The 22,917-nt window shown below is 44.4% G+C and overlaps 1 protein-coding gene across 1 annotated transcript in view; it reads left to right on the plus strand.

Moving 5' to 3' along the window:
• Positions 1–22,917, plus strand: part of LOC124776686 (nephrin-like) — a 174,030-nt gene that overhangs the window by 38,581 nt on the left and 112,532 nt on the right. The window contains exons 5-6 of the mRNA XM_047251791.1: positions 5,264–5,611; positions 10,532–10,870. Of these exons, the coding sequence (XP_047107747.1) occupies positions 5,264–5,611; positions 10,532–10,870 (687 nt within the window). The remainder of the gene's footprint in view (positions 1–5,263; positions 5,612–10,531; positions 10,871–22,917) is intronic.

Genomic DNA, 22,917 nt, shown 5'->3' on the forward strand with positions numbered 1-22,917 from the left:
GATGAAAACTTAAGAGTTTGTCACATAAACTGGAAATAAAAAGTTAAACTATTCATTCGATGGAAGATTTGAACCTAGGACCTTTCGTTCCGCAGCTGCTCAGGTTACCATGAGACCATTGCGCTCCTGTGTTCCCAGTGTCCTTGACGTTGCATATCTTCCCATGAACTACTCAGTTTGTATATTTTGCTTATTTTTTCACACTTCCACACAACTTCTTCTTTTTTTCTCAATTGATCTGTTTTCAGTTTTTCAAGGCCTATCCACTTTGCCAACTTATAACTAAATCTGAGGGGGGTGCGATGGGGAGGTTCCCTTGTCAGATTCAGCCACGGGTTCAAATCTACCAACAAATACTCCCAGGAAACACCCACCGCACTCCGCGCCCAAGACGCTTGCACAAGCGCTCGCCTTACTCGCCGGGTGGAGCCGGCACAATATCTCAACGTTTTCGGTCAGAGTTAATCGATCAACAACGAACTTAAACGAATGTCTTACGACATCCGCCCCGAGCAGATGCAACGAACAAAAGCGACAAAATGAGATAAAAAAAAGATGGACCTCTCACACCGTCCTTGTCCGTTACCACTCGCCAATTCGCCACCCCACAACACGCCCCGTCCCCATCAACAACCTCGATCAAAGACCTTAGTGGCCTCAAACCGAAGGGACATCACAGGACAGATCGAGCTACTGGCGCCAGGAATCCGAAAGGCGACGCCAACAACACCGCCGGGCTCAAGAACAATAAAATGATATGGGCAAGTTATTTATTACCATCATCTCATCCATTCCAAAACCAGCAAGGAAATCACGACAGTGAAATTGGATTCCGACGATCCTTGGCTATTTCCATGTCCACCAATATGTTCCGATTGGTACCATACTAATGATGCTACTCTGCTCACTCATTGTATGCATACAATTTATCAAAACTACCTGTTCTCCAGGAACTCTGCTGCTAGTGCTCGATAAAGAAAACTGAGCTGCTCGTAACAGTCGAAGGAAAAGTTATTTAAATCCTGCTGGCTCTGATAGAAGATTTTACTTTCCTCATTTGTCAAGCTCATCATGGTCATGTAACTCTTTTTGGTCAACCGACCAGTAGCAGCTACTTTTTCTGCTGACCCATTTTCCACGATCAAAGTACACTGCCTTGCATTACACAGTGTTAGGAAGAGTCGTTTATTATACACTCCTGGAAATGGAAAAAAGAACACATTGACACCGGTGTGTCAGACCCACCATACTTGCTCCGGACACTGCGAGAGGGCTGTACAAGCAATGATCACACGCACGGCACAGCGGACACACCAGGAACCGCGTGTTGGCCGTCGAATGGCGCTAGCTGCGCAGCATTTGCGCACCGCCGCCGTCAGTGTCAGCCAGTTTGCCGTGGCATACGGAGCTCCATTGCAGTCTCTAACACTGGTAGCATGCCGCGACAGCGTGGACGTGAACCGTATGTGCAGTTGACGGACTTTGAGCGAGGGCGTATAGTGGGCATGCGGGAGGCCGGGTGGACGTACCGCCGAATTGCTCAACACGTGGGGCGTGAGGTCTCCACAGTACATCGATGTTGTCGCCAGTGGTCGGCGGAAGGTGCACGTGCCCGTCGACCTGGGACCGGACCGCAGCGACGTACGGATGCACGCCAAGACCGTAGGATCCTACGCAGTGCCGTAGGGGACCGCACCGCCACTTCCCAGCAAATTAGGGACACTGTTGCTCCTGGGGTATCGGCGAGGACCATTCGCATCCGTCTCCATGAAGCTGGGCTACGGTCCCGCACACCGTTAGGCCGTCTTCCGCTCACGCCCCAACATCGTGCAGCCCGCCTCCAGTGGTGTCGCGACAGGCGTGAATGGATGGACGAATGGAGACGTGTCGTCTTCAGCGATGAGAGTCGCTTCTGCCTTGGTGCCAATGATGGTCGTATGCGTGTTTGGCGCCGTGCAGGTGAGCGCCACAATCAGGACTGCATACGACCGAGGCACACAGGGCCAACACCCGGCATCATGGTGTGGGGAGCGATCTCCTACACTGGCCGTACACCACTGGTGATCGTCGAGGGGACACTGAATAGTGCACGGTACATCCAAACCGTCATCAAACCCATCAATCTACCATTCCTAGACCGGCAAGGGAACTTGCTGTTCCAACAGGACAATGCACGTCCGCATGTATCCCGTGCCACCCAACGTGCTCTAGAAGGTGTAAGTCAACTACCCTGGCCAGCAAGATCTCCGGATCTGTCCCCCATTGAGCATTTTTGGGACTGGATGAAGCGTCGTCTCACGCGGTCTGCACGTCCAGCACGAACGTTGGTCCAACTGAGGCGCCAGGTGGAAATGGCATGGCAAGCCGTTCCACAGGACTACATCCAGCATCTCTACGATCGTCTCCATGGGAGAATAGCAGCCTGCATTGCTGCGAAAGGTGGATATACACTGTACTAGTGCCGACATTGTGCATGCTCTGTTGCCTGTGTCTATGTGCCTGTGGTTCTGTCAGTGTGATCATGTGATGTATCTGACCCCAGGAATGTGTCAATAAAGTTTCCCCTTCCTGGAACAATGAATTCACGGTGTTCTTATTTCAATTTCCAAGAGTGTATATGAAAATAGAGTCCAGAGTAGTGGTGTGACAGCTGAAAATTTGTAACTTCATGAATCGAGTGAATGGCTAATGTCTGGACCAACCTTTAGGACTACTATGAAAAATATTTGGGTGGAGGCAAGGCCTCCACAAGCCATGAATGATCAAATATTTTCTTTTTTGTAGGCTCCACAGCCTCAATGTATTTGAAGAACCACCTTCTTCTACCATACCGTGCATATTCATTTACTTTTTTATTTTTATTCTTTACACTACACGTTTCGAGCATTGCCATTTTCAAATGTGTTTCTAGTAACATAATGTGGCTAATTTAAAAATTGCGCTAAGCACTGTTGTCAAACGTCCTCATTTTGCGATATGGAAATAAGAAATAGGAAATATTACAAAAAGAGGACGTTTGACGGCTGTATACAAGGCACGCAATTTTTAAATTAACGACAACGATGTAGGCACATATGTTACTAAAAAAGCTTTGTGTTCTGCTTTACGGCAGGTCTCGTCAGAGAGGTCCACCGCATGAGCGTCTAGCGAAGTGATCCCAGTGGTGGTTTCCCGTTGTCTTAAACTGATGTGATGAAATGATAATGTGGACAACACAACACCCAGTCCCTGAGCGTAGAAAGTCTCCGACCCAGCTGGGAATAGAACCCGGACCCCTTGCCGTGATGGACCGCCGCGCTAACAACTCAGCTATCGGGGCAGACATACGTCACTAAAGACACACTTAAAAGTTTGGAATGCCGGAAACCGGTAGTGTGAACAGAAATGTTACACACAGTCTGGTGGGGAAATCTAGTTCTTCAAATTTAAAGGGTCCATATTTAGCCTTGACGAGTGTCCCTTTCATTCGAGAAAAAGTATTCTGTAGTTCGTTTCTATCTTCATAGTTCTTAATTTTCGAACTATTTGTTCTCTCATACTTTCATGTTTGCCTTTTTTATGGTCTCAACATGAGTGTCTCACTCTGAGATATTGATTGCGTACTGAAGTCTAATCTGGGACTTTAAAACTATCTGTTGGACTGAAAGTGGAATTCAGAACTTAAACTTCCCCACAGAATGCTCTGATGACGAAGGAATCATGTTCTGGCTGATGATAAGTTTGACGTATTCTGTAACTTTCCTAAATTTTCCCTTAGTTTTGCACTTCAGTGATGCCTTTCTTCCACGTTTATAAATATATGAAGATGAGCTTTCTGAGGATAATAACCGAATGAATGGCTTAATACCATACTGAAGGTTTTAGGCTGGATATCGCTGACGTTAGAATGCTGCTTCCAAAGGTGAAAAGCTCTTGTTGAGGTACACTACTGGCCATTAAAACTGCTACACCACGAAGATGACCAACCGACTTCTCATACAGAAACAACAGTTGATCGGCGTTTTCTGGTGAAACGTTGTTCTGATGCCTCGTGTAAGGGGAGAAATGCGTACCATCACGTTTCAGACTTTGATAAAGGTCGGATTGTAGCCTGTCGCGATTGCCGTTTATCTTATCGCGACATTGCTGATCGCTTTGGTCGAGATCCAAGTCGTTAGCAGAATATGGAATCGGTGGGTTCAGGAAGGTAGTACGGAACGCCGTGCTAGATCCCAAAGGCCTCGTATCACTAGCAGTCGAGATGACAGGCATCTTATCGGCATGGCTGTAACGGATCGTGCAGCCACGTCTCGATCCCTGAGTCAACAGATGGGGACGTTTGCAAGACAACAACCATCAGCAAGAACAGTTCGACGACGTTTGCAGCAGCATGGCTATCAGCTCGGAGACTATGGCTGCGGTTACCCTTGACGCTGCATCACAGACAGGAGCGCCTGCGATGGTGTACTCAACGACGAACCTCGGTGCACGAATGGCAAAACGTCATGTTTTCGGATGAATCCAGCTTCTGTTTGCAGCATCATGATGGTCGCAGCCGTGTTTGGTGACATCGGGGTGAACACCCATTGGAAGTGTGTTTTCGTCATGGCCATACTGGCGTATCACCCGGCGTAATGGTATGGGATGCCATTGGTTACATGTCTCGGTCACCTCTCGTTCGCATTGACGAGACTTTGAACAGTGGACGTTACACTTCAGATGTGTTAGGACCCAGGGCTCTACCCTTCATTCGATCCTCGTGAAACCCTACATTTCAGCAGGATAATGCACGACCGCATGTTGCAGGTCCTGTACGGGCCCTTCTGGATACAGAAAATGTTCGACTGCTGTCCTGGCCAGCACATTCTCCAGATTCTCGCCAATTGAAAACGTCTGGTCAATGGTGGCCGAGCAACTGGCTCGTCACAACACGGCAGTCACTACTCTTGAGGAACTGTGGTATCGTGTTGAAGCTGCATGGGCAGCTGTAGCTGTACACGCCATCCAAGCTCTGTTTAACTCAATGCCCAGGCGTATCAAGGCCGTTATTTCGGCCAGAGGTGGTTGTTCTGGGTACTGATTTCTCAGGATCTATGCACCCAACTGGTGTGAGAATGTAATCACATGTCAGTCCTAGTATAATGTATTTCTCCAATGTATACTCGTTTATCATCTGCATTTCTTCTTGGTGTAGCAATTTTAATGGCCAGTAGTGTACATCCTGTTCCCGAAACGAAACCTAGCCAAACCTGCAGCGGAGCGCCTCCCACTGTGCGCTGTGCAGACGCACCCGAGTGCGCGGCGGGCCAGCAGACGGTGTGGGGGGCGGCGCGGCGCGAGCCGGTGTCCGTGCCGTGCGAGGTGGACGCGCGGCCGCCGGCTACGCTCTTCCGCTGGGCCTTCAACAGCAGCGCCGGCAGCGGAGCTCCCACGGCCGCCAGCGGCGCCGACGCCGGAGCGGGCAGCAGCGCCCAGGTCGCCACGGCGCCCGCCGCCGTCACTACGCAGCCGGGCCGCAGCGTCGCGACGCACACGCCCCTCAGCGACGCCGACTACGGGACGCTGCTCTGCTGGGGCCGCAACGAAGTGGGCGCCCAGCAGCAGCCCTGCGTCTTCCAGGTGGTGCCTGCAGGTTAGTCTGCAGTCTGGGGTTCATTGTACGTTAATGTACAGGCAGAAAATAGAGAAAAAAAAGAGTCATGAAGAAGGATGTAATGAAAGAAAATGAAACTCCACGGTTGGAGCGTATATATTCCTACTCCAGTGATTACAATATCCAGGAAGGTTAACGAGGAACTAGAAAATATGAAGCCACTTATCGGTATAATGTTATTTTCCGTCTGGTGGATGTATGCTCTGATTGGGTTGGGAAGAGTGCCGCGAACATGTTATATCCTGTGCCAAGGCAAGCTGTCCCATAACTGCTGCAACTAATCCCTGATATCCTGAATAACTGGAAAAGTACACAGTTGACGTCCGAGCTGATCCCAAATCTATTCTATTGGGGATGGACTGGGAATCTTGCTAGGCACGTTAATACCTCAAAAGCAAGCAGATATTTTTGAAAAAGACACGTGCTATGTGTGGACGAGCATTGTCCTGTTGAAAACGGGAACCACGACACTGCCGTACGAGAGGCAAAACGTGAGGAAACTGGATGTTCATGGCATATCGTTGTACCGTCAATACTCCTTTGAAAAGAGGAAAAAAAAAGAAAAAAAAAGGTGTGTGAAATCTTATGGGACTTAACTGCTAAGGTCGTCAGTCCATCAGCTTAGCACTACTTAACCTAAATTATCCTAAGGACAAACACACACACACCCATGCCCGAGGGAGGACTCGAACCGCACAGTCCATGACTGCAGCACCCCTGACCGCTCGGCTAATCCCGCGCATTCAAGTTTCCTCAGTCACTTCCAGGCATGACCTGAAGTCAAACACAATGGCTTCCCTCACCATAATAGCACAAATAACACCGTCTGTGCCTCTTCAAAACAATGGGAGAATGGGCCTCTAAACAGACCGAAGTCCTATTAGCCGACGATAGTCATCTGGGGTTGCGGAGAACAACGACTCATCACCGGGCACACAAATCCAGATGCAGGTGTTTGTGTTGTGTTGTTAATGGCTGTCTACGCGTAGGGCGGTAATTCCCATTCTGTCTTCTGATAGTCTCAGACCAGTGGTCCAGGAAGACGCATAATGTGGTACGGAGTCCGTTACTTGTTTTCGGGTGGCAGGTACAAATGTGAGAGTGCTAGAATGTGGTTGGTGCACAGTACAGCGATACTCCCTTATGGTGGTCAAATGCGGTCGAGCGCTATCTTGACGTCGAGTACGTCTACGCTCGCGTTCCCATGCTGCCCAACATCAGGTTATTGCCACAGGAGAATGTCACACATATCTGGATGGCTGTGATCCGGAAAGGCGCCCCATTCTTCGAAAATTCTGGTGAGGCATAGGCTTTGTTACTTCACGAATCGACCATATACCAAATAAAGACGTACAGAGAGGTCCTTTCCAAAGAGTGTCAAGACCTCATAACGCTGCATATCATGAGTAAACTGCATTTCCGCATTCTTAGACTGGTCATTCAACATCTGACGCAGTTCACACTCGTTGTATACCCCACCAGTCCTGTAACAATGCTAAATCACCAATAAGACTAATGGGGTTCGGTCACTATTGTGTCACAGGGAACTGGAATTCTAATCATATACTTAACCGCCGATGTTGTGTCCGTGTCTGAAGTTACAATGACATTTGGTTTCGTCTTCAGGATACATTCTTATCATTTTTAGGTAGTAGAATAGCCGCAGACATTTCGCAGGTCATCCACTTCACAATTTGCTGATATGCTATAAGCAGTAATTACATGTGAGTGTGTGGATATTAGCCACTGCGTATTAGCAGCAGTTACCTCATATAAACAATTTCTAAATATATGAAATGAAGTGGTCACGTAGGCTCAGTAGTAGTTAAAGCGGGTAGCAGACTTCGACATAGTGATACGTTATTGGGAAAATGTAATTAATATACAAAGGAGATTACTTACAAAGCATTTGCGAGATCCATTCAAGAAAACTTCACTAACGCATAAGAACCATACCTAATAGAAATGACACAGGATATTTAAAGAAGGAGAGCACGAGTGTTAACAGGTTTCTTTTTACCAGTGGGAGAGATTCACGGATATTCTGAAAGGCATGAAGGCAGACTCGATTGACAGAGGCCAACCACCCTTCGAATGGCCACTTTCAAATTTCAAGAAACGGTACTGAGCGATCTATGAGCATAGAATAACCCTCTACGTTTGGCTCAAGTAGTGACTGAGAAGTTCAGATCAGAATCATTACAGCACACGCGGAAGTGCTTAAAGTCGTCATTCCTCCCCCGTTTCACACGAGAATTGCATGAGAAGACTCCCAAATAAATAGTACAAAGGGAAGGATCCTCTGCCATGCTTTCCGCAGTTGTTCACAGAGCATAGACGTAAGTGTACAAGTACAAAGATGTCATTTTTTATCATTCCCATCGAAACGACGAACGTATTGCCATTAGGCGTATCCAAACATATTTCTGCGATTCTATTAAATATTTAAACCCAGTTACTTGCGATTAGGTTTGTACTCCGGAACGTTATGGTTGGTATAAGACGAGATGCTGTCATGAACGTTTAAACCAATGTCAGCATTCGAACTGTCTTGCTAAATATCACTGGAAGTGTTTACAACACTTACAGTATTTCCACCATTTGGATGCCGTGACAAGAGTTTCCCGCATACATGTTGTGTATACAGGGTGAGGCAGGAGGGAAGGTACATGCTTTGAGGGTTGATACTAGTGGTGATTCCGAACAAAAGACTCTAAATACACATATGTACTTTTCTGAACCGTTTACAGATAAACCAATGAAAACAACTAGGAACGGGAAACGTGTAGCGTCGTTCTTACTAACCGTGCCAGCACGCAGTTAACTTGCGCATGGTACATTTGTTTACCTCCAGTCCCTGTCCGACAGTGCTTGTCGTAGTGCACGGCACTACAGTGTTGTTACCTGAACAACGAATAAAGTTTTGTGTTGTGAAGATGCTACGGGTCTTAACACATGCAGAGTATGCTGCGATGGTGTTTCTCTATGGTTTGTCTAATGGGAAATCCAGAGCAGCTGTGCGAGACTAACGACAACGATTTCCGAAACGCAGAGTGCAGGGTAGCAGGGTGTTTTGCAGGATGTTTCACCGATTGCGTGACAGTGGTATGCTTCCCAGCGTAAATGTTGCCTCTAAACGTCCCGTACAACAAACTCTTAATGAAGATGAGAACATCCTTCAAGTAGTCGAACGCAACACTAACTCTAGAAGAATTGTTGCCGAAGTTGGTATACCACAAACACGAGTGATACGCACAGTGTACAGCACGCACTGAATGCCTTTCATTGGCAGTGTGTACAACATCTGAATCAAGGAGATTCTGCCGCCCGGCAAGAATTCTGTCAATGGATCATTGCCAATGAGCGATTAATTCCAAGTATTCTGTTCACTGATGAGTCAACATTTACCCGCAACGGAATCAACAACACGCGTAACTCTCATGTATGCTCAAATGAAAATGTGCATGGTACTGTGGAAACGAATTTTCAACGACGTTTCTAAGTTAACATGTGGTGCTGTATTATTGATCACCAACTCATCGGTCCATTTGTTTTAGATAACCGTGTTACTGATACGCGGTATCTTGAGTTTCTTCAAAATGTGTTATCGGAATACGTGGATTACGTCCCTTTGGCAACACGAGCTCTTACGTACTTTCAGCATGACGGAGCTGCTACGCATTCTGTACGGCCAGTGACAAAGTGTCTCAACACAACGCATCCTGGTCGTCGGATTGGTCGCCGTGGAATCATTGCTTGGCCACCAAGGTCACCCGACCTTACCTCGTTGGATTACTTTTAAGAGCGACCTCTACAAGTGCAGAGTGGACACGAGAGAGGTAAAGGAATGCAAAACTGAGCTCTGATCGGCGACACAACACTGTATACAAGAGCGGCCACATGCATTGAAGTTGCCGGTGGACTGTTTGAACATATTCTGTGAGGAAACGTACACAATGAAACAATCCATAACGTAACAGTATCTTAATTTACCGTCACCTGCACCTTTCCCGTTCCTAGTTGTTTTCATTGGTTTATACGGAGACGGTTAAGAAAAGGGCATATGTTTATTAGAAGTTATTTGTTCAGAATCACCAGTGGTATCACCCATCAAAGCATGTACCTTCCCTCCTGACTCTGACTCACTCTGCATACGAGAAGTGATGACTGAAAATTTGTATGAAGGCCGGGATTTGAAGCCGGGTCTCTTACTCACTAAGCAGTTGCACTAACCACTACGCCACCCTGTCACGTAGGTTTTCAGAACTGCACGGACTACCCTTGTATGCCTCCTTTCTCAGTCCAAATTCCCATTCAGCCCACACGATATTCCCATTAAAATCCAATAGCACTGCAGACACTCCCCAACTGGATTGGAATTGCACCTGATCATCCCCCGTTTCGCCCGATGCTAAAGTACTTTTCACATACAGTCGGACAGTCTCTGCAACGTTGTTCAAATTTAGCGGGAATGCCACGTGGACTGAGACTTGAATGGGAATTTAGATTGAGGAGGGAAGCGTGCGAGGGCCGTCTGTGCAGTTGTGCAAATCCACCATGCCAGGGTGGCGTAGTGGTTAGCGCATCTGCCTAGTGAGACACGACACCCGGGTTCGAAACATGGCTTTCGTGCAAATTTTCATTTGTCACTTCAGTCTGCAGTTTACTTCACAGGGGTTTAAGACCTGAAAAGGTCTCAGCAACCCCGTAGTTTCATTTGATTTTGAGGATATAGCCAGCGTTGGCCCGTGGTTCACCCAGTCTAAGACAGAGGAGTGTGTCATGTTTCAGTGATTACTGTAGTGTAACAGATCGTGTGAAGACGTTCCAGGCCATCTTCTTAGGTGAAGGAGAAGCGGGACTTGAGAGGTCCTCCACTGTGCCCTGCTTGCCCGGCAGGTCCTCCGGACCCGCCGCGCGACTGCCGGGTGTCGTCGCGGTCTGCGACGTCCCTGCAGGTGTCGTGCATGCGGGGCTCTGACGGAGGGCTGCCGCCGCAGCAATTCACGCTGGAGCTGCTGGCGGCCCGCGGCGGACGCCTGGTGGCCAACGTGACCAGCCGCGCCTCGCCGGATTTCACCTTGGCCGGGCTGGAGCCCTCCACCTCCTACCGGCTGCGCGTGTTCTCCAGCAACGGCAAGGGCCGCAGCGACTCGGCCGCCGAGCTGCAGGTGACCACGCCCAGCGCCTCCACCGGCGGCGGTGGCGGTGGCCTGAGCAGGCCGCGACTCGACCAAGGTACCACCGGATCGACAGACGCGACTTCAACCATTCCTCTGTGAATCCTACTGACACTTCTTACTTCGTATATTTCGTCCATTTCGCACCGCTAGTGATTAGCGAGTTTTTCTTCTGCATAATGGTATCTACATTATGAATCTACATTTTGATGAGGTTTTTTCTTTTTTTACGGGGGAGACTCATTCTTAGATTTTAACATTATATGTTATATACGACAAGCAGCCAGTATATGATATGTAAGGGGCGATCAGAAAGTATCCACTGGAAGGTCGTAAACTCCAGAATCGGAATGTCAATGAGGCAAAAACGTCTTGAGCATTGAGAAAACCACCCCACCTACGGACCTGCCTGAATGTATCTGTTCGGTGAAACACTGTGTCCTGTTGCGTGAGGAAGTCGGCAACTGCCTGCTGCACGTCGTCGTCCGACAGGAATCAGTGACTCTTCAAGGGATCGAAAACATGATAATCGCATAGAGAGAGGTCAGTGCTATAGGGTGGCTGCTCGGGTGTCTCCAACTCGAGTTGGCGTAACTTCAGCATTACGACTTTTGCGATATAGGAACGTGGGTCATCATAAACCAGCAACATGAAATTTAGCGTATCATTTCACAACGCTGGTTTAGACAGATTTTCTGCCACATACACAGTCTCTATTGTCCGACGGATGTCTACCCGTGTTTGTCCTTCGGCAGCCAAGAAAAGAATAACACCAAAATGGTTCTTTTTGGACGCTTTTGGTAATAACGTCGCCGTAGTTCACGTTTCGATGTATACTGTACGCATGAGAGAAGACTGCAAATGCCCTACTAATCCCTTGCCTGCCTGTCGATACTTTATACACCTGCATCGGAGTAGCGCTGCATTGTACATACTTTGCAGCAGTAGCCTAAAACGGAAACTTTTGGTTGCCCCTTATACACTATAAACGTATAATTGAACTGGGTAGGAGATAGGATCTGGGATCATTAAGCTTCTCAGCGAAAATAAAAAAAAAAGTCTGACAGAAAATAACTTCTTTATTTACTACAAACACCGGTTTGTCATTTACAAAAACAAGTAATGCTTGTTCGCACACAAATTTTATCAAAAATTTTCTCAAATAATAGTTTCTGTAATACACATCAGCAGGTAGTTGACAATGTAAGTAATATATACGTCTGTGAAGCAGATAGAACGACCATAGCATCAATAAATATCAAAATACATATTTTTATTTTTGGATCATCAGTCTTTTCACAGGTTTGATGCGGCCGGGCACGAATTTCTCTCCTGTGCCAACCTCATCATTTCAGAGTAGCACTTGAAACCTACGTACTCAGTTATTTGCTAGATGTATTCGCACATAAGTAAAAGAAGTAATAGTAGTATACCAACATTAGAGCTATTTAATGTCAATAATTACCAAATTACGTGGACAAAATTACTAGACAAAATTAAAAAGTTTCATGCACAACTGTAAAGCAATCAGAAGTGATCGTTGTCTCACTACTTCGCACCATCACCGAAAGTATAAAATCTGAAGCAATCTACACCTCTGTGAAGCAGACTTTTGCATGAACCAGTATCAATCGTATGGATGAGGAACTTTGTATTAAGGTGCTTAAAACTTTACAGACACGCTATAAAGAAGCCAAAGAGAGTAGCTATGTCACGAATATGTGTAATCACAGAAAACAGAAAATTTAAAATAATGTACACGTTGCTGAAGCAGGCTGAGGGCGTTACAAACCACTTTGAGAGAAACAAAATTCCAGGCAATCGAAAGACCGAGAGCGCATGAGTTGGCAATTACGGGAACGGCTCAACTTCGGCCCACCTACCAGACAGTTGCTCGACGAATTCTAAAACAAACACAGAGCACAAATTACATTTACATAGTGACAGGCAGTGCACTGACCCCCGAACCACAACAGAAACGTGACGGAGTACAACTCAGTCCATTTGACATGCTCGTGTATATGTAGGGTGTACATCGATTAAACCGAAAAACTGCAGCGATGGATTTCTGACTCTAAATGGAGAAAAAAGTCCAATGAGCAATGTCTGGAAATCGACTGTGTTCGTGCAACGGCAATAAATCGCTCCGAAGAGGACTGCCGATAATCCTTGCATTCGTCGCAGGTGACAGTGCATACACATAAACGTACTTTGGCTTATACAATGTTGGTGGGCCTGGGCCCCTTTACTGGCGTCTGTACTATGATTCGTCTCAATATCTTGTAGGACCTAGTCCTCCAAATCTGGTGTACGCACAGTCCGCCGCCTCCTTGCACTTTCGTCTGTCTGAAAGGACCCATGACCACCCAAAAGACCAAAAACATCTTAAAATATAGTGTGGTGTGGTTTGTGTTTGTGAGGGTATTTGTTTCGGTATAGCCGTGCTGTCCTCTCGACGTATCCATCATCTTGGCCGTTCATAAACACCATCTAGGCTTGTTCCCGGCACGATTACCACACCATTCTGCTGCTTATAGAACACTGCGTCAACCACACAGCCTGCAACACAGAAGTAGGACATCGCACGTGGTTAGACGTAAGGTTCACTCGTCAGCGCCATATACTGTGACAACGCTGCATTTCCGGACACATATTCATAAGGGTGTTTTTCCGTCTTCTTCAGTCAGAATTCCGTACCTGTGTTTTGTCGGGTTTTTTAATTTTCACCATGAATATATAGGGCACTTAAATACTGGAAATAGTAGACACTAAAACTTTAATTTAGAAAGAACATATGACGTCTCAAAACTGTTACTCTTTACAATTATGTAAATATTTGATTTAGACAGGTTCTATCGCCAGGATGCAGAGATCGGCAAAATACTGTCACCAGAATGATCCACATCAGTTTACTGACAAAATAACAAATAACCCAGAGGTAGGTGAGTAGGGATGGTACATTTCGTGAACCGGGGACAACACTGCACCCACAAGAAATGGTGCTCACCATTGTTTCTGTATCAGGACAAAGCGAATCACGGGACGATGTACCTGGCCACGTCCACCAGGCAAACCAGCAGGGACATACCCAAACAATATCTTCAAAATATGGTCTTTACTGCACAGATAGGTTTGAGTTGCAGCTCCACAGTAGTCGAAGGCTCGGCTCGCGATGTAAAAATCAATCGTACATACACGATGAGCGACCACGATAGCTTCCACAAACAAGCTGCGATACCACACAATTCTCCATGAAAACAGCCAAACCCCAGTAGGTCACCTCTAAGCTGTGCGCGCGCTTAAAATCTTTGCCGATTGTTAGTGGTCAACAAGATGGTGATGGTCACTAGAGCGCCTTCTTGTTGGCTTGAAGAAGATTACCAGGAGCGCAGGGATACCTTCTTAGACGGTTCACAGGCCAGACAAGAAATGGAAATACCCACACACTGTGTTGCAGCAGAATGTTCAATATTAAGGGACATGACAGGAGCGACCATTCGAAAAAAAATCTAGTAAACATGGAGTCTAAAATTCATACCTTAAGAGCTACGAGAATTTGTTCTTCACAAACGTGAAACACATATTTTCTGGTGAACAAATGCTCAGAGCTCTTTTGGAGCCCATGTCCACTACAAAAGCTTTATTCTTCGTTTGGTCCTCACTACCTCCTCCAGAAGTGTGAGAAGCAAAGAGCTCGCAGTGGAAGAGATTTGTTTCACAGTATTGAAGAAGTTTTCATAGCTCTTAAGGCATGAATTTTGCAGCCTGTTTTAGCTAGAACACCTGACTCTCGTCTTATCCTCGAATATTAACCATTCCTGCTAGACGATCTTGAACGCCTGTTTTTTGCTACTGATGCTGAGACTGGCAGGAGAAGTATTGCTTTTCCTTTGCCTGCGTGGTATTCCTCCTTTTCATTTCCTTGATAACATACAAAATAATTAAAAGGTTTAATGGAATGAAGTCGTCCGTACTAATGTTTTGTAATATCAGTGTTACTTTGTATATAGAGTACAAAGACGTGAGGGCGTCTCTCTTTGCATCCACTGCCAGCGGAGAGGATACATTAGGTCTGCCTGTCTCATTTATTTTGAGGCGTGTGGAAATGATATGTCGACAGAGATACAATTACCAAAGTGAGCGCCAAATCGATAATAATGTGTACCTCATCCGAAAAAAATATGACGAAACCGATGTCTAAAACTACAAAGTTAAACGGAAAGAATTATGTTGCAGCCGGCCGAGTTGTGATACTTTATCCAACCTAATGGCTACGGAGAGTGCCTTCAGGCTTCACTTGCAGACGGACAGGCCATTTAGATTAGCAATAGAACATTGTTGCTATCCTGACATTTGACTGTTCTCTTACTGAGAACTTGTTTTTAAATAAGATCCATCAAGTTTATTCGTCCCCATTTATGTCGATTACCTACAGTAGTCGGTACGTACCATCCGGGTAGTTTGAGTCACTGAGCACATCGTAGTACACACCATGTTGCCGATACTGTCAAATGGTGTGAAACTAACAGATTTTGGACTTCAAAGTTACATATTTGTGAAACCCATACAGTTAATGCGAGGGCTGTTTGGACAGTAAGGTCCGGTAGGCCGTGAAATGGAAAAAGACAGTGATAATCCGATGAAGATTTGCACCAAGATTTGGGCAGTCTCTCTAGTATGCCTGTCGATCGCGTCACATCGCTCTTCTCAATCCTGGGCACACAGTGAACTCGTAAAGTCGCCTACAGCATAGTGTCTCCCGTCAAGTAGGTGTGCCTTCTGTGACGTTTCACCTGATTTCATGCAACCTCACGTAAAATACCTGTCAAGCATTTACTTCTTCGTGAGAGTTCTCGGCCATACGCTGCAAGGGAAATGAGGACACCCCTGTAGCGTTTTCGATGGGAAGTGTTTGATAATCCACCGTACAGCCGGTCTTGGCTTCCTCTCATCTCTGCACACAATGATCGCTGGCTATGAAGACAACATTTTAGAACAGACAACGAACTGCAGGTAATTGTGGAGAAGAGTCGGAAAACACAGGCGGCTGCCTTCTGTGACAAGGGTGTTGGAAACTTGGTACAATGCTACGACAAACGTCTACGTCGGAGCGGGACTACCTAGCGAATGAGTTCGGGAGGGGGGGGTAACGATTGCAAATAATTACCTTAATTACCTCATTCCACCACTAGATTGATATAGACAGTTGTAGCTTCATCCACTGTATCACTTGCTGCTGCGTTCTTTGGGTCACATTCTTACTGCATTTACGTATGTTTGTTCACGAAAGGGACGTTCGAGAATAAACGGCGAACTTCACCGTAATTCCCAAAGTTTTATTTGTGTGTCCATGTATAAGTAATGATACTAGATTTACTTTTGTTACTGCTTCAGATATCGTTGTGGAAGGTGAATGCACGACACGCACAGGACCCAGACACAGGAGATGCTTTATGCCTGCCACACGAATAAAAGTTGTAGCCTATTAAAAAAGTTAAAAAAGAAACATCTGTCCTGAAAACGAATAGTATTCAGGGAAAAGTTCAGAATGGCCACTGCCACGAATTAAGAACTTTAGAGAAGCAAATACAACAAGTTAAATGAAAGAATTTTCATCGCCAATGCGTACTTATTTAACATAATTTTTGTTTTAACTTCCCTGTTAACTTCACCCACAGATAACTTCACTCTGTTCGACAGTAGTATGGCTCTGAGGCCTCAAGCGAAATGGGTATGACGTTAATTATTCACGAGACGTTAATTCACGCGATTAGAAGTATCTTTGGCAGCCGTCTACATAGCAAGGTGATATTTCACTGCCTACGGACCAGATAACGCTCCATCGTGTGTCACTGTTGTTCCGCATTGCTAATATTTGTGTCTCTTGTTCGACTTATCCATGTAGTGGCATCTTAGAGCTAGTATTATAAACTGAATATCTGAATCTTGTCACTGATTATTTGTTCACTGCTTTCTCTCACTTTCAGTACTTCATATACTTGGTCATGTTTCTTTGAAACACTTCCGTACGTATTACATTTCCATTGATAACTCAAATGTGGGCTCCTGATATCGTTATGATTGTGTTACCGCCCTCTCTATTCGCTTCCCATCACTATAAAAAACTTTGATTAGTCGATACTGAAACAGAATGTATGATTCACGCTTGAAAGTAGGATCGAGCCACATGCTTCCAGGGCCACACGGTACCACATCATCTTGTTTGCGTTCCACTTTTCAGCAGAAGTTGCGGATAAGAGAGGTGTATAGTGTACCGTGTGGTACTTTGGTACGTAATCGCTCGAACTACGTCATCGATATGTCACAGAGTCATCGAACTTACACACGCTACCACAGATTATTTCGATGTCTGCGTTGCAGGAACATTGCCAACGAAGATGGTTCCGTTATATGGTGGATAACAGCTTATTTCTCTGTAGCCTTCCAGCACCCAGTGCCCGTATCCAAGTTCCACAACAGGTATAGCCACGGTAGCAGTTAAAAATCTTTTAACACTTTCTGATCTCAAAGTCTTCTTTGTTGACAGATGCTATAGTGGTGCGCGGAAAGGGGGGGGGGGGGTCAGAGAGAAATAAGTGGAGTTATTCACTACGTAATGGTATCAGCATCGCTACTTATGTAACTCCATCAAATTCGTCGACGTAATCTCTTCTGGCGTATGGAAGTTCCGTGACTTCGTGGCGTGTCGAAGACATCATTTGGGGAGTTGCACATGAAAATTCCACGCAGACCGATAGCAGGATGATTAACTCTTAGTAATTACGAGAGAGGAACTCGTTGGAAACCTGAATACACAAGCTCACTGGACGCGACAAGAGATCTAAGACATATTCATCCTTTAATCTGCATTGCCCCTTTATTTTGGTGTCAATATACATGTAGTTGCTTGTTACATTGAAGAAGATGACGCAACTTTTGAGATGTCTTGTTGCGAACGTCCATGAACGTTATTTTGAGAGTAATGAATAATGTTACTGCAAATCACGTTCATTTCCCATATTTAAGTGAAGTAACAAGACAATCTTTTACAAGGGAAGACATAGAGGGCCTGGAAGATACACAGACCTTTAATGAGTAAAATCTGAATATTTGTATCTGCCGCAACTATGCAATGGTGCACTAGATCATGGTTGATTTCATGACCACCAATATTAGTTAGCAGCTGTTACATAAATAACTTAAGTTTCGAAAGGAAATGAGAAGCAATGGCTATATTATTAATCATCAAAATATTACGTTAAAACGAATCACTTTCAATAACACAATTGCAGAGCACTTATTTTCTTTAATTTATGAGTGCTACGGGAATGTGCCGTACCTGCTGAACACCACCGATTCGATCCTCTTACGTGAGAGATGGTTCCAGAAATAACGGTAAAGTCACTGAACTATGAGTATGTCCTACGACGCGTGATATCGCTCTGACTGTGACACACCACTTGAAACTCCGCGTTTTTGGACGAAATACTTGCTGTCGCTGACAAATATCCTTACTTCTGTTCCCTTCTCTTCTGCGGAGCATGGTGCTGCAGGCATTCAGACTATCGGTTGCTATCGATGAAGCGGGGGAATGGTCACTTCTGAAGTTGTAAAGACAAAGTTTCACTCGTCAACTCACTCTCTTCTGCAACATCTTTGGATGAGAGTCCCACTTTTCTCTTAGAGTTCTTAAAACTTGTAAAGAATATTTAAGTTTAGCTGTGTTTTGCACAAGTTGAAAAACGAAGGAAAAAGATATTTTGCTGTTGTTGTTTACATCAGAAAACAATCAAATGCACAGTTTATGTCCCACGCTGTAAATTCCGTATAAAAACGCTGCAAATTTATAGACGCTAGAGCCGAGGAATATTTAACAATTAAAAAAAAAACTTTATAGACGGGGCAGCTAACTACGTGTTCTAAGACGATATTGAACTTCCGAAGATGACATATTAATCTTTCGAAGTCAGTGAAGTGCGTAAAATATTCCGATAGAGCAGCTGACGACTTAATTTTAGTACGAAAACTGCTGAAAATATAACAACTGTGAATAACATCATAGATGGAAAGGAAGATAATAGTTGTACCAAATTAAACGTATGTAGACCACAGATTAAGTGAAATAACGCCGTATAAGTACGGTCAATGTAAACACATTAAAGAAAAGTTTAACCTGGCAGCAAATGTTCAAGTAAAACAATCGAGCCGACAGTTACCTTAGTAACAAGGTGCGATAGAACACCTGTAATTTCAACAAAGAACAGTGAAGAAAAGTGGTTTATTACTTACTCGTAATTAGTTATGGTCAGTTCGGAACTGAAGACATCTGTCGCTTCACTTGGCGAACTATTACATTATCCGTGAAGTCAGGCGATTTCCCGTTCCAATTCAAAAATTCCGTTGCTCTTGATTTTATAGGCTGTTGAACGCGAGCTAGATAGTATTACCAGAAGAGTGGATGATACCTCCAGCTGAGCAAATACTTACAAATAATCATACTCTAATACCATTTATGCTTGCATCTTAAGATGAAATACACATTGTTCAATGACACAACTTCTACCAAACTGACGATATGTTTTTTTCACCATACGATTTTCGTTTTATTGAAATAAAGTGTCACCAGTGGTAGTAATTTCCTCTTGGTTTCTCGTCTACATCGGGAAATGCCGTAAGCTAGCACATCTCTGGTGTCTTTCTTCATTAGCCACTGATACTTGCAGTCTAATTTTTTGTTGTTGTGTATAATTATGGATTTCTTACGTTTTGCAGAGCACACTTTTTCGTACACCACTGTTTACTGTTTATTTTTATACTTCTTGCGAAAAAGTGTGCCGTTTAAAACGAAAGAAATGCATGATTCTACAGCGCAACAAAAAGAAAATGGTCTATGAGTGTCAGTGTCTAATGAAAAAAGACACCAAAGATGTGCTAGAAAACGGCACTTCCCTATGTAGGCGAGAAACCAAGCAGAAATCACCACCACTGATTATACTTTACCTCAATGAAGTGAAACGTGTATGGCGAAAAAAAGAAACACGCATAACTTGTAGTTGCCGCGACAGAACTAAAATACCTTCAGAAATTATAAAGCAACTACAGACAATATGCCCACACAAATGAAGCATTTAATTTATTTGTGGAAAAGTAAGAAGATGCAGCTAAATAGAAATACGGGCATGCAATATGAATTTCTGTAAAACATTGATTTAATATCAAACCCTGTCGATGCGTAGGTACATACAGTCTTTGTTCTGAAAAGGTACAGGGGTGTTTTCTCGATTCCACGAAGTTGCTTGCAGGTTTTTTTGGTCTTCTGTTTTTGATGTGAGTTCTCAGTATGGTTATCTACATTTAGCTGCACAGATGGCTTAGAATGTACACCATCATTAATAAGTAATAATTTATGTATATGCAAATAGCTTGGACTATAACATGGAATTTATACACTTCACAGTTTTTTGAAGTTTCCAGCAACCGGAACTTCGGCACTAAGATACTTAAAGAAAATTCTACAGACCTTCTTCCCCTAGATAATTTTTAATAAAAAATGCGCCATTTATTTGTTAATTGCTTACGTGAATATTGCCTCATTAATGTTTTGCGAGAGGAAAAGCTCAATCTATAGCAAAATAATAAGAGCTCTGTAATCTTATTGCTGCAAAGGTGTTCCCAGAAGCGAGAGCTTGCCGCCTGACAGTGTTTTACCAACAGAAATTTCTTCCAATACTCTCCATTAAGCGTAGCGGCGATATTTGCCATCGTTAGTTGATAAATAATCCATCTGCGCCTCAAATAGCTAACAAAACTATGGAAGGAAAACCTTTGTAATTTGAAAACATTGATCCAGATTTTGCAGAATCTTCAATTCTGACATTCATTAAATCAATGCTGCCAATACAGATCAGTAGATTCCATAGCAGTGTTCTTCCATATTTCTTGACTTAGTGTTGGTATATATTCCGGCTGCGGATGCTCTCATATTGCCTTTGACGATTCAGACGCCATTCTTCGAACTGTAGCGAGTTCTTCGAAAAAAAAGAGGAAAAAACGTTGAAGAATACTCGGCAGCTAAATATCTGAAATATCGTCATCGGTACTCTGTGGAATTGCTGTTTTTTTTTCTTTTTTGCAGTAAGAGGTTGTCGAGAATGATGGAAGAATTAGACGGGGATGGGTATACGGGTGTGATATTGTTAGCTACGTAAGCCTGTCCACAGCAGCAAGGTCATATCACATAGTGTGTGAAAAATCGGTTTTTAATTGTACAGAGGCACTTCCATGCGAACAAGAAATTCTAAAGCAAAGGTCTGTTTTGCTGGCAGATCAACAGAAAGCAACCTGTGCACATGGGTAATTTTGAATAGATAGCAAAGAAGGTTGTTTCATAGGATTTTACGCAACGTGCTCACGGGTATGTCCAATGTGCGGGCAATTCTCCGTGCACTACACGTTTGCACACCACCACTCGTCTCCTCCTGCATTGCTGTGGCCACTGCTCCCAGTGACGTGGAATCAATTCGTTTCCTCCCTTTACCAGGTTGCATACCAAAAGAGCCCGACTTTTCCAATTCCGAATCATTTTCTCCCAGTCATCGGACTAACGCCTTTTTTCAAACCCCTCAGAGTTTGCGAAATATCAAACTAACTGCAATCAACATTGGAAAGGTAGCCATTTCAAGCTGTAGTATCATACTATAAGGTGCAAAAGATTAAAATTGTTTTATGTGTTTTATGGTGTTGTTTCCACAAAACCGAATGAGAAAGTTTGTATAGCAGCGGGCATACATGAAAACGAAAAGTATGTGAAAAGTATTTTACCGGGAAAGAGGCAGATGTAGTTGTGCTTCATCTACATGCAATATTCAGTTGAATAAAATCAGAACACTTTCATCGCCCTGAAACACATGGTGTGACGTTACTGCTTTTGACATTGTGTCAACTGCATGCCACGCCACTCCCACGTATCTGCCATGTCACACGGTAGAGGCACAAAAACAGTGACAACAGATTTTTTACGAACTCAACACTATCAACGTCCGAATTATTTTTTAAAATAAATTTCACGGAATTTGTGCGCTCATGATTTTGTACGTGAGTGTAGTGAATCCTAAGCACTCAGGTGGACATGCGAATGTGGGAATAATGTACAATTACAAAGTGCTGATTACAATAAAAACAGTATTAAATATTTTTTTACAATTTTCAGCATTTCGATAATGTGGTTTGGAGTGCAAGGGCAGATAGCTCTACAAAGTTGTCCAAAAATAAGAGAGATGAAGATGATGTTGATACTGAACTACACGGTAAGTAACGAGGGAATTTCGTAGTACATGACTTGGATCGCAGAGGTAAGTAAGCAAATAAACATGACAACAGAGCTGAAAGTGGATTTGAATCAGAATCCATCTAAAAAAGTTTGGAACCTCTCCAGATATTTATACAACGTGACATTCCAAACCATAAATACGCAGACCAACGAAATCTATAGCTGAGACGTATCAGTGAGGTGCGTCGATTACATTAAACTTAATGGCTACAGAGAGGATTAAGTCTTATATCACAGTGCTGGAAAGGTTTCACTTTGGTGCTATACGTGAAAAATAACCACATATCTCGTTGTACAGAATCGCATGTGCCAAAGGTACTGGATGAAACAATATTTTTTCTCGGTACACAATCGTGACTTCTATGCATGCAACACAGACTCGGACTTTACGTGTATATGGCCAGAATGTACAAAATCTAGAGACCTTCTGAAGTGATAGCCTTCTTTTTATATCGTGTTTAAGGTTGTACAAAACACACTTCATAAAACTAAGTTGGCGCCGGCCGGGGTGGCCGCACGGTTCTAGGCGCTTCAGTCTGGAACCGCGCGACCTCTACGGTCGCAGGTTCGAATCCTGCCTCGGGCATGGCTGTGTGTGATGTCCTTAGGTTAGTTAGATTTAAGTAGTTCTGAGTTCTAGGGGACTGATGACCTCAGAAGTTAAGTCGCATAGTGCTCAGAGCCATTTGAACCATCTGAAGTAAGTTGGCTTTTAGATGAAAGTTAAGAGGAGCAAAATTACACAATCGCCAACCTCTATTATGACCCTATTTGGT

This window comes from Schistocerca piceifrons, chromosome 1, assembly GCF_021461385.2.
Source record: "Schistocerca piceifrons isolate TAMUIC-IGC-003096 chromosome 1, iqSchPice1.1, whole genome shotgun sequence".
Taxonomy (NCBI): domain Eukaryota; kingdom Metazoa; phylum Arthropoda; class Insecta; order Orthoptera; family Acrididae; genus Schistocerca; species Schistocerca piceifrons.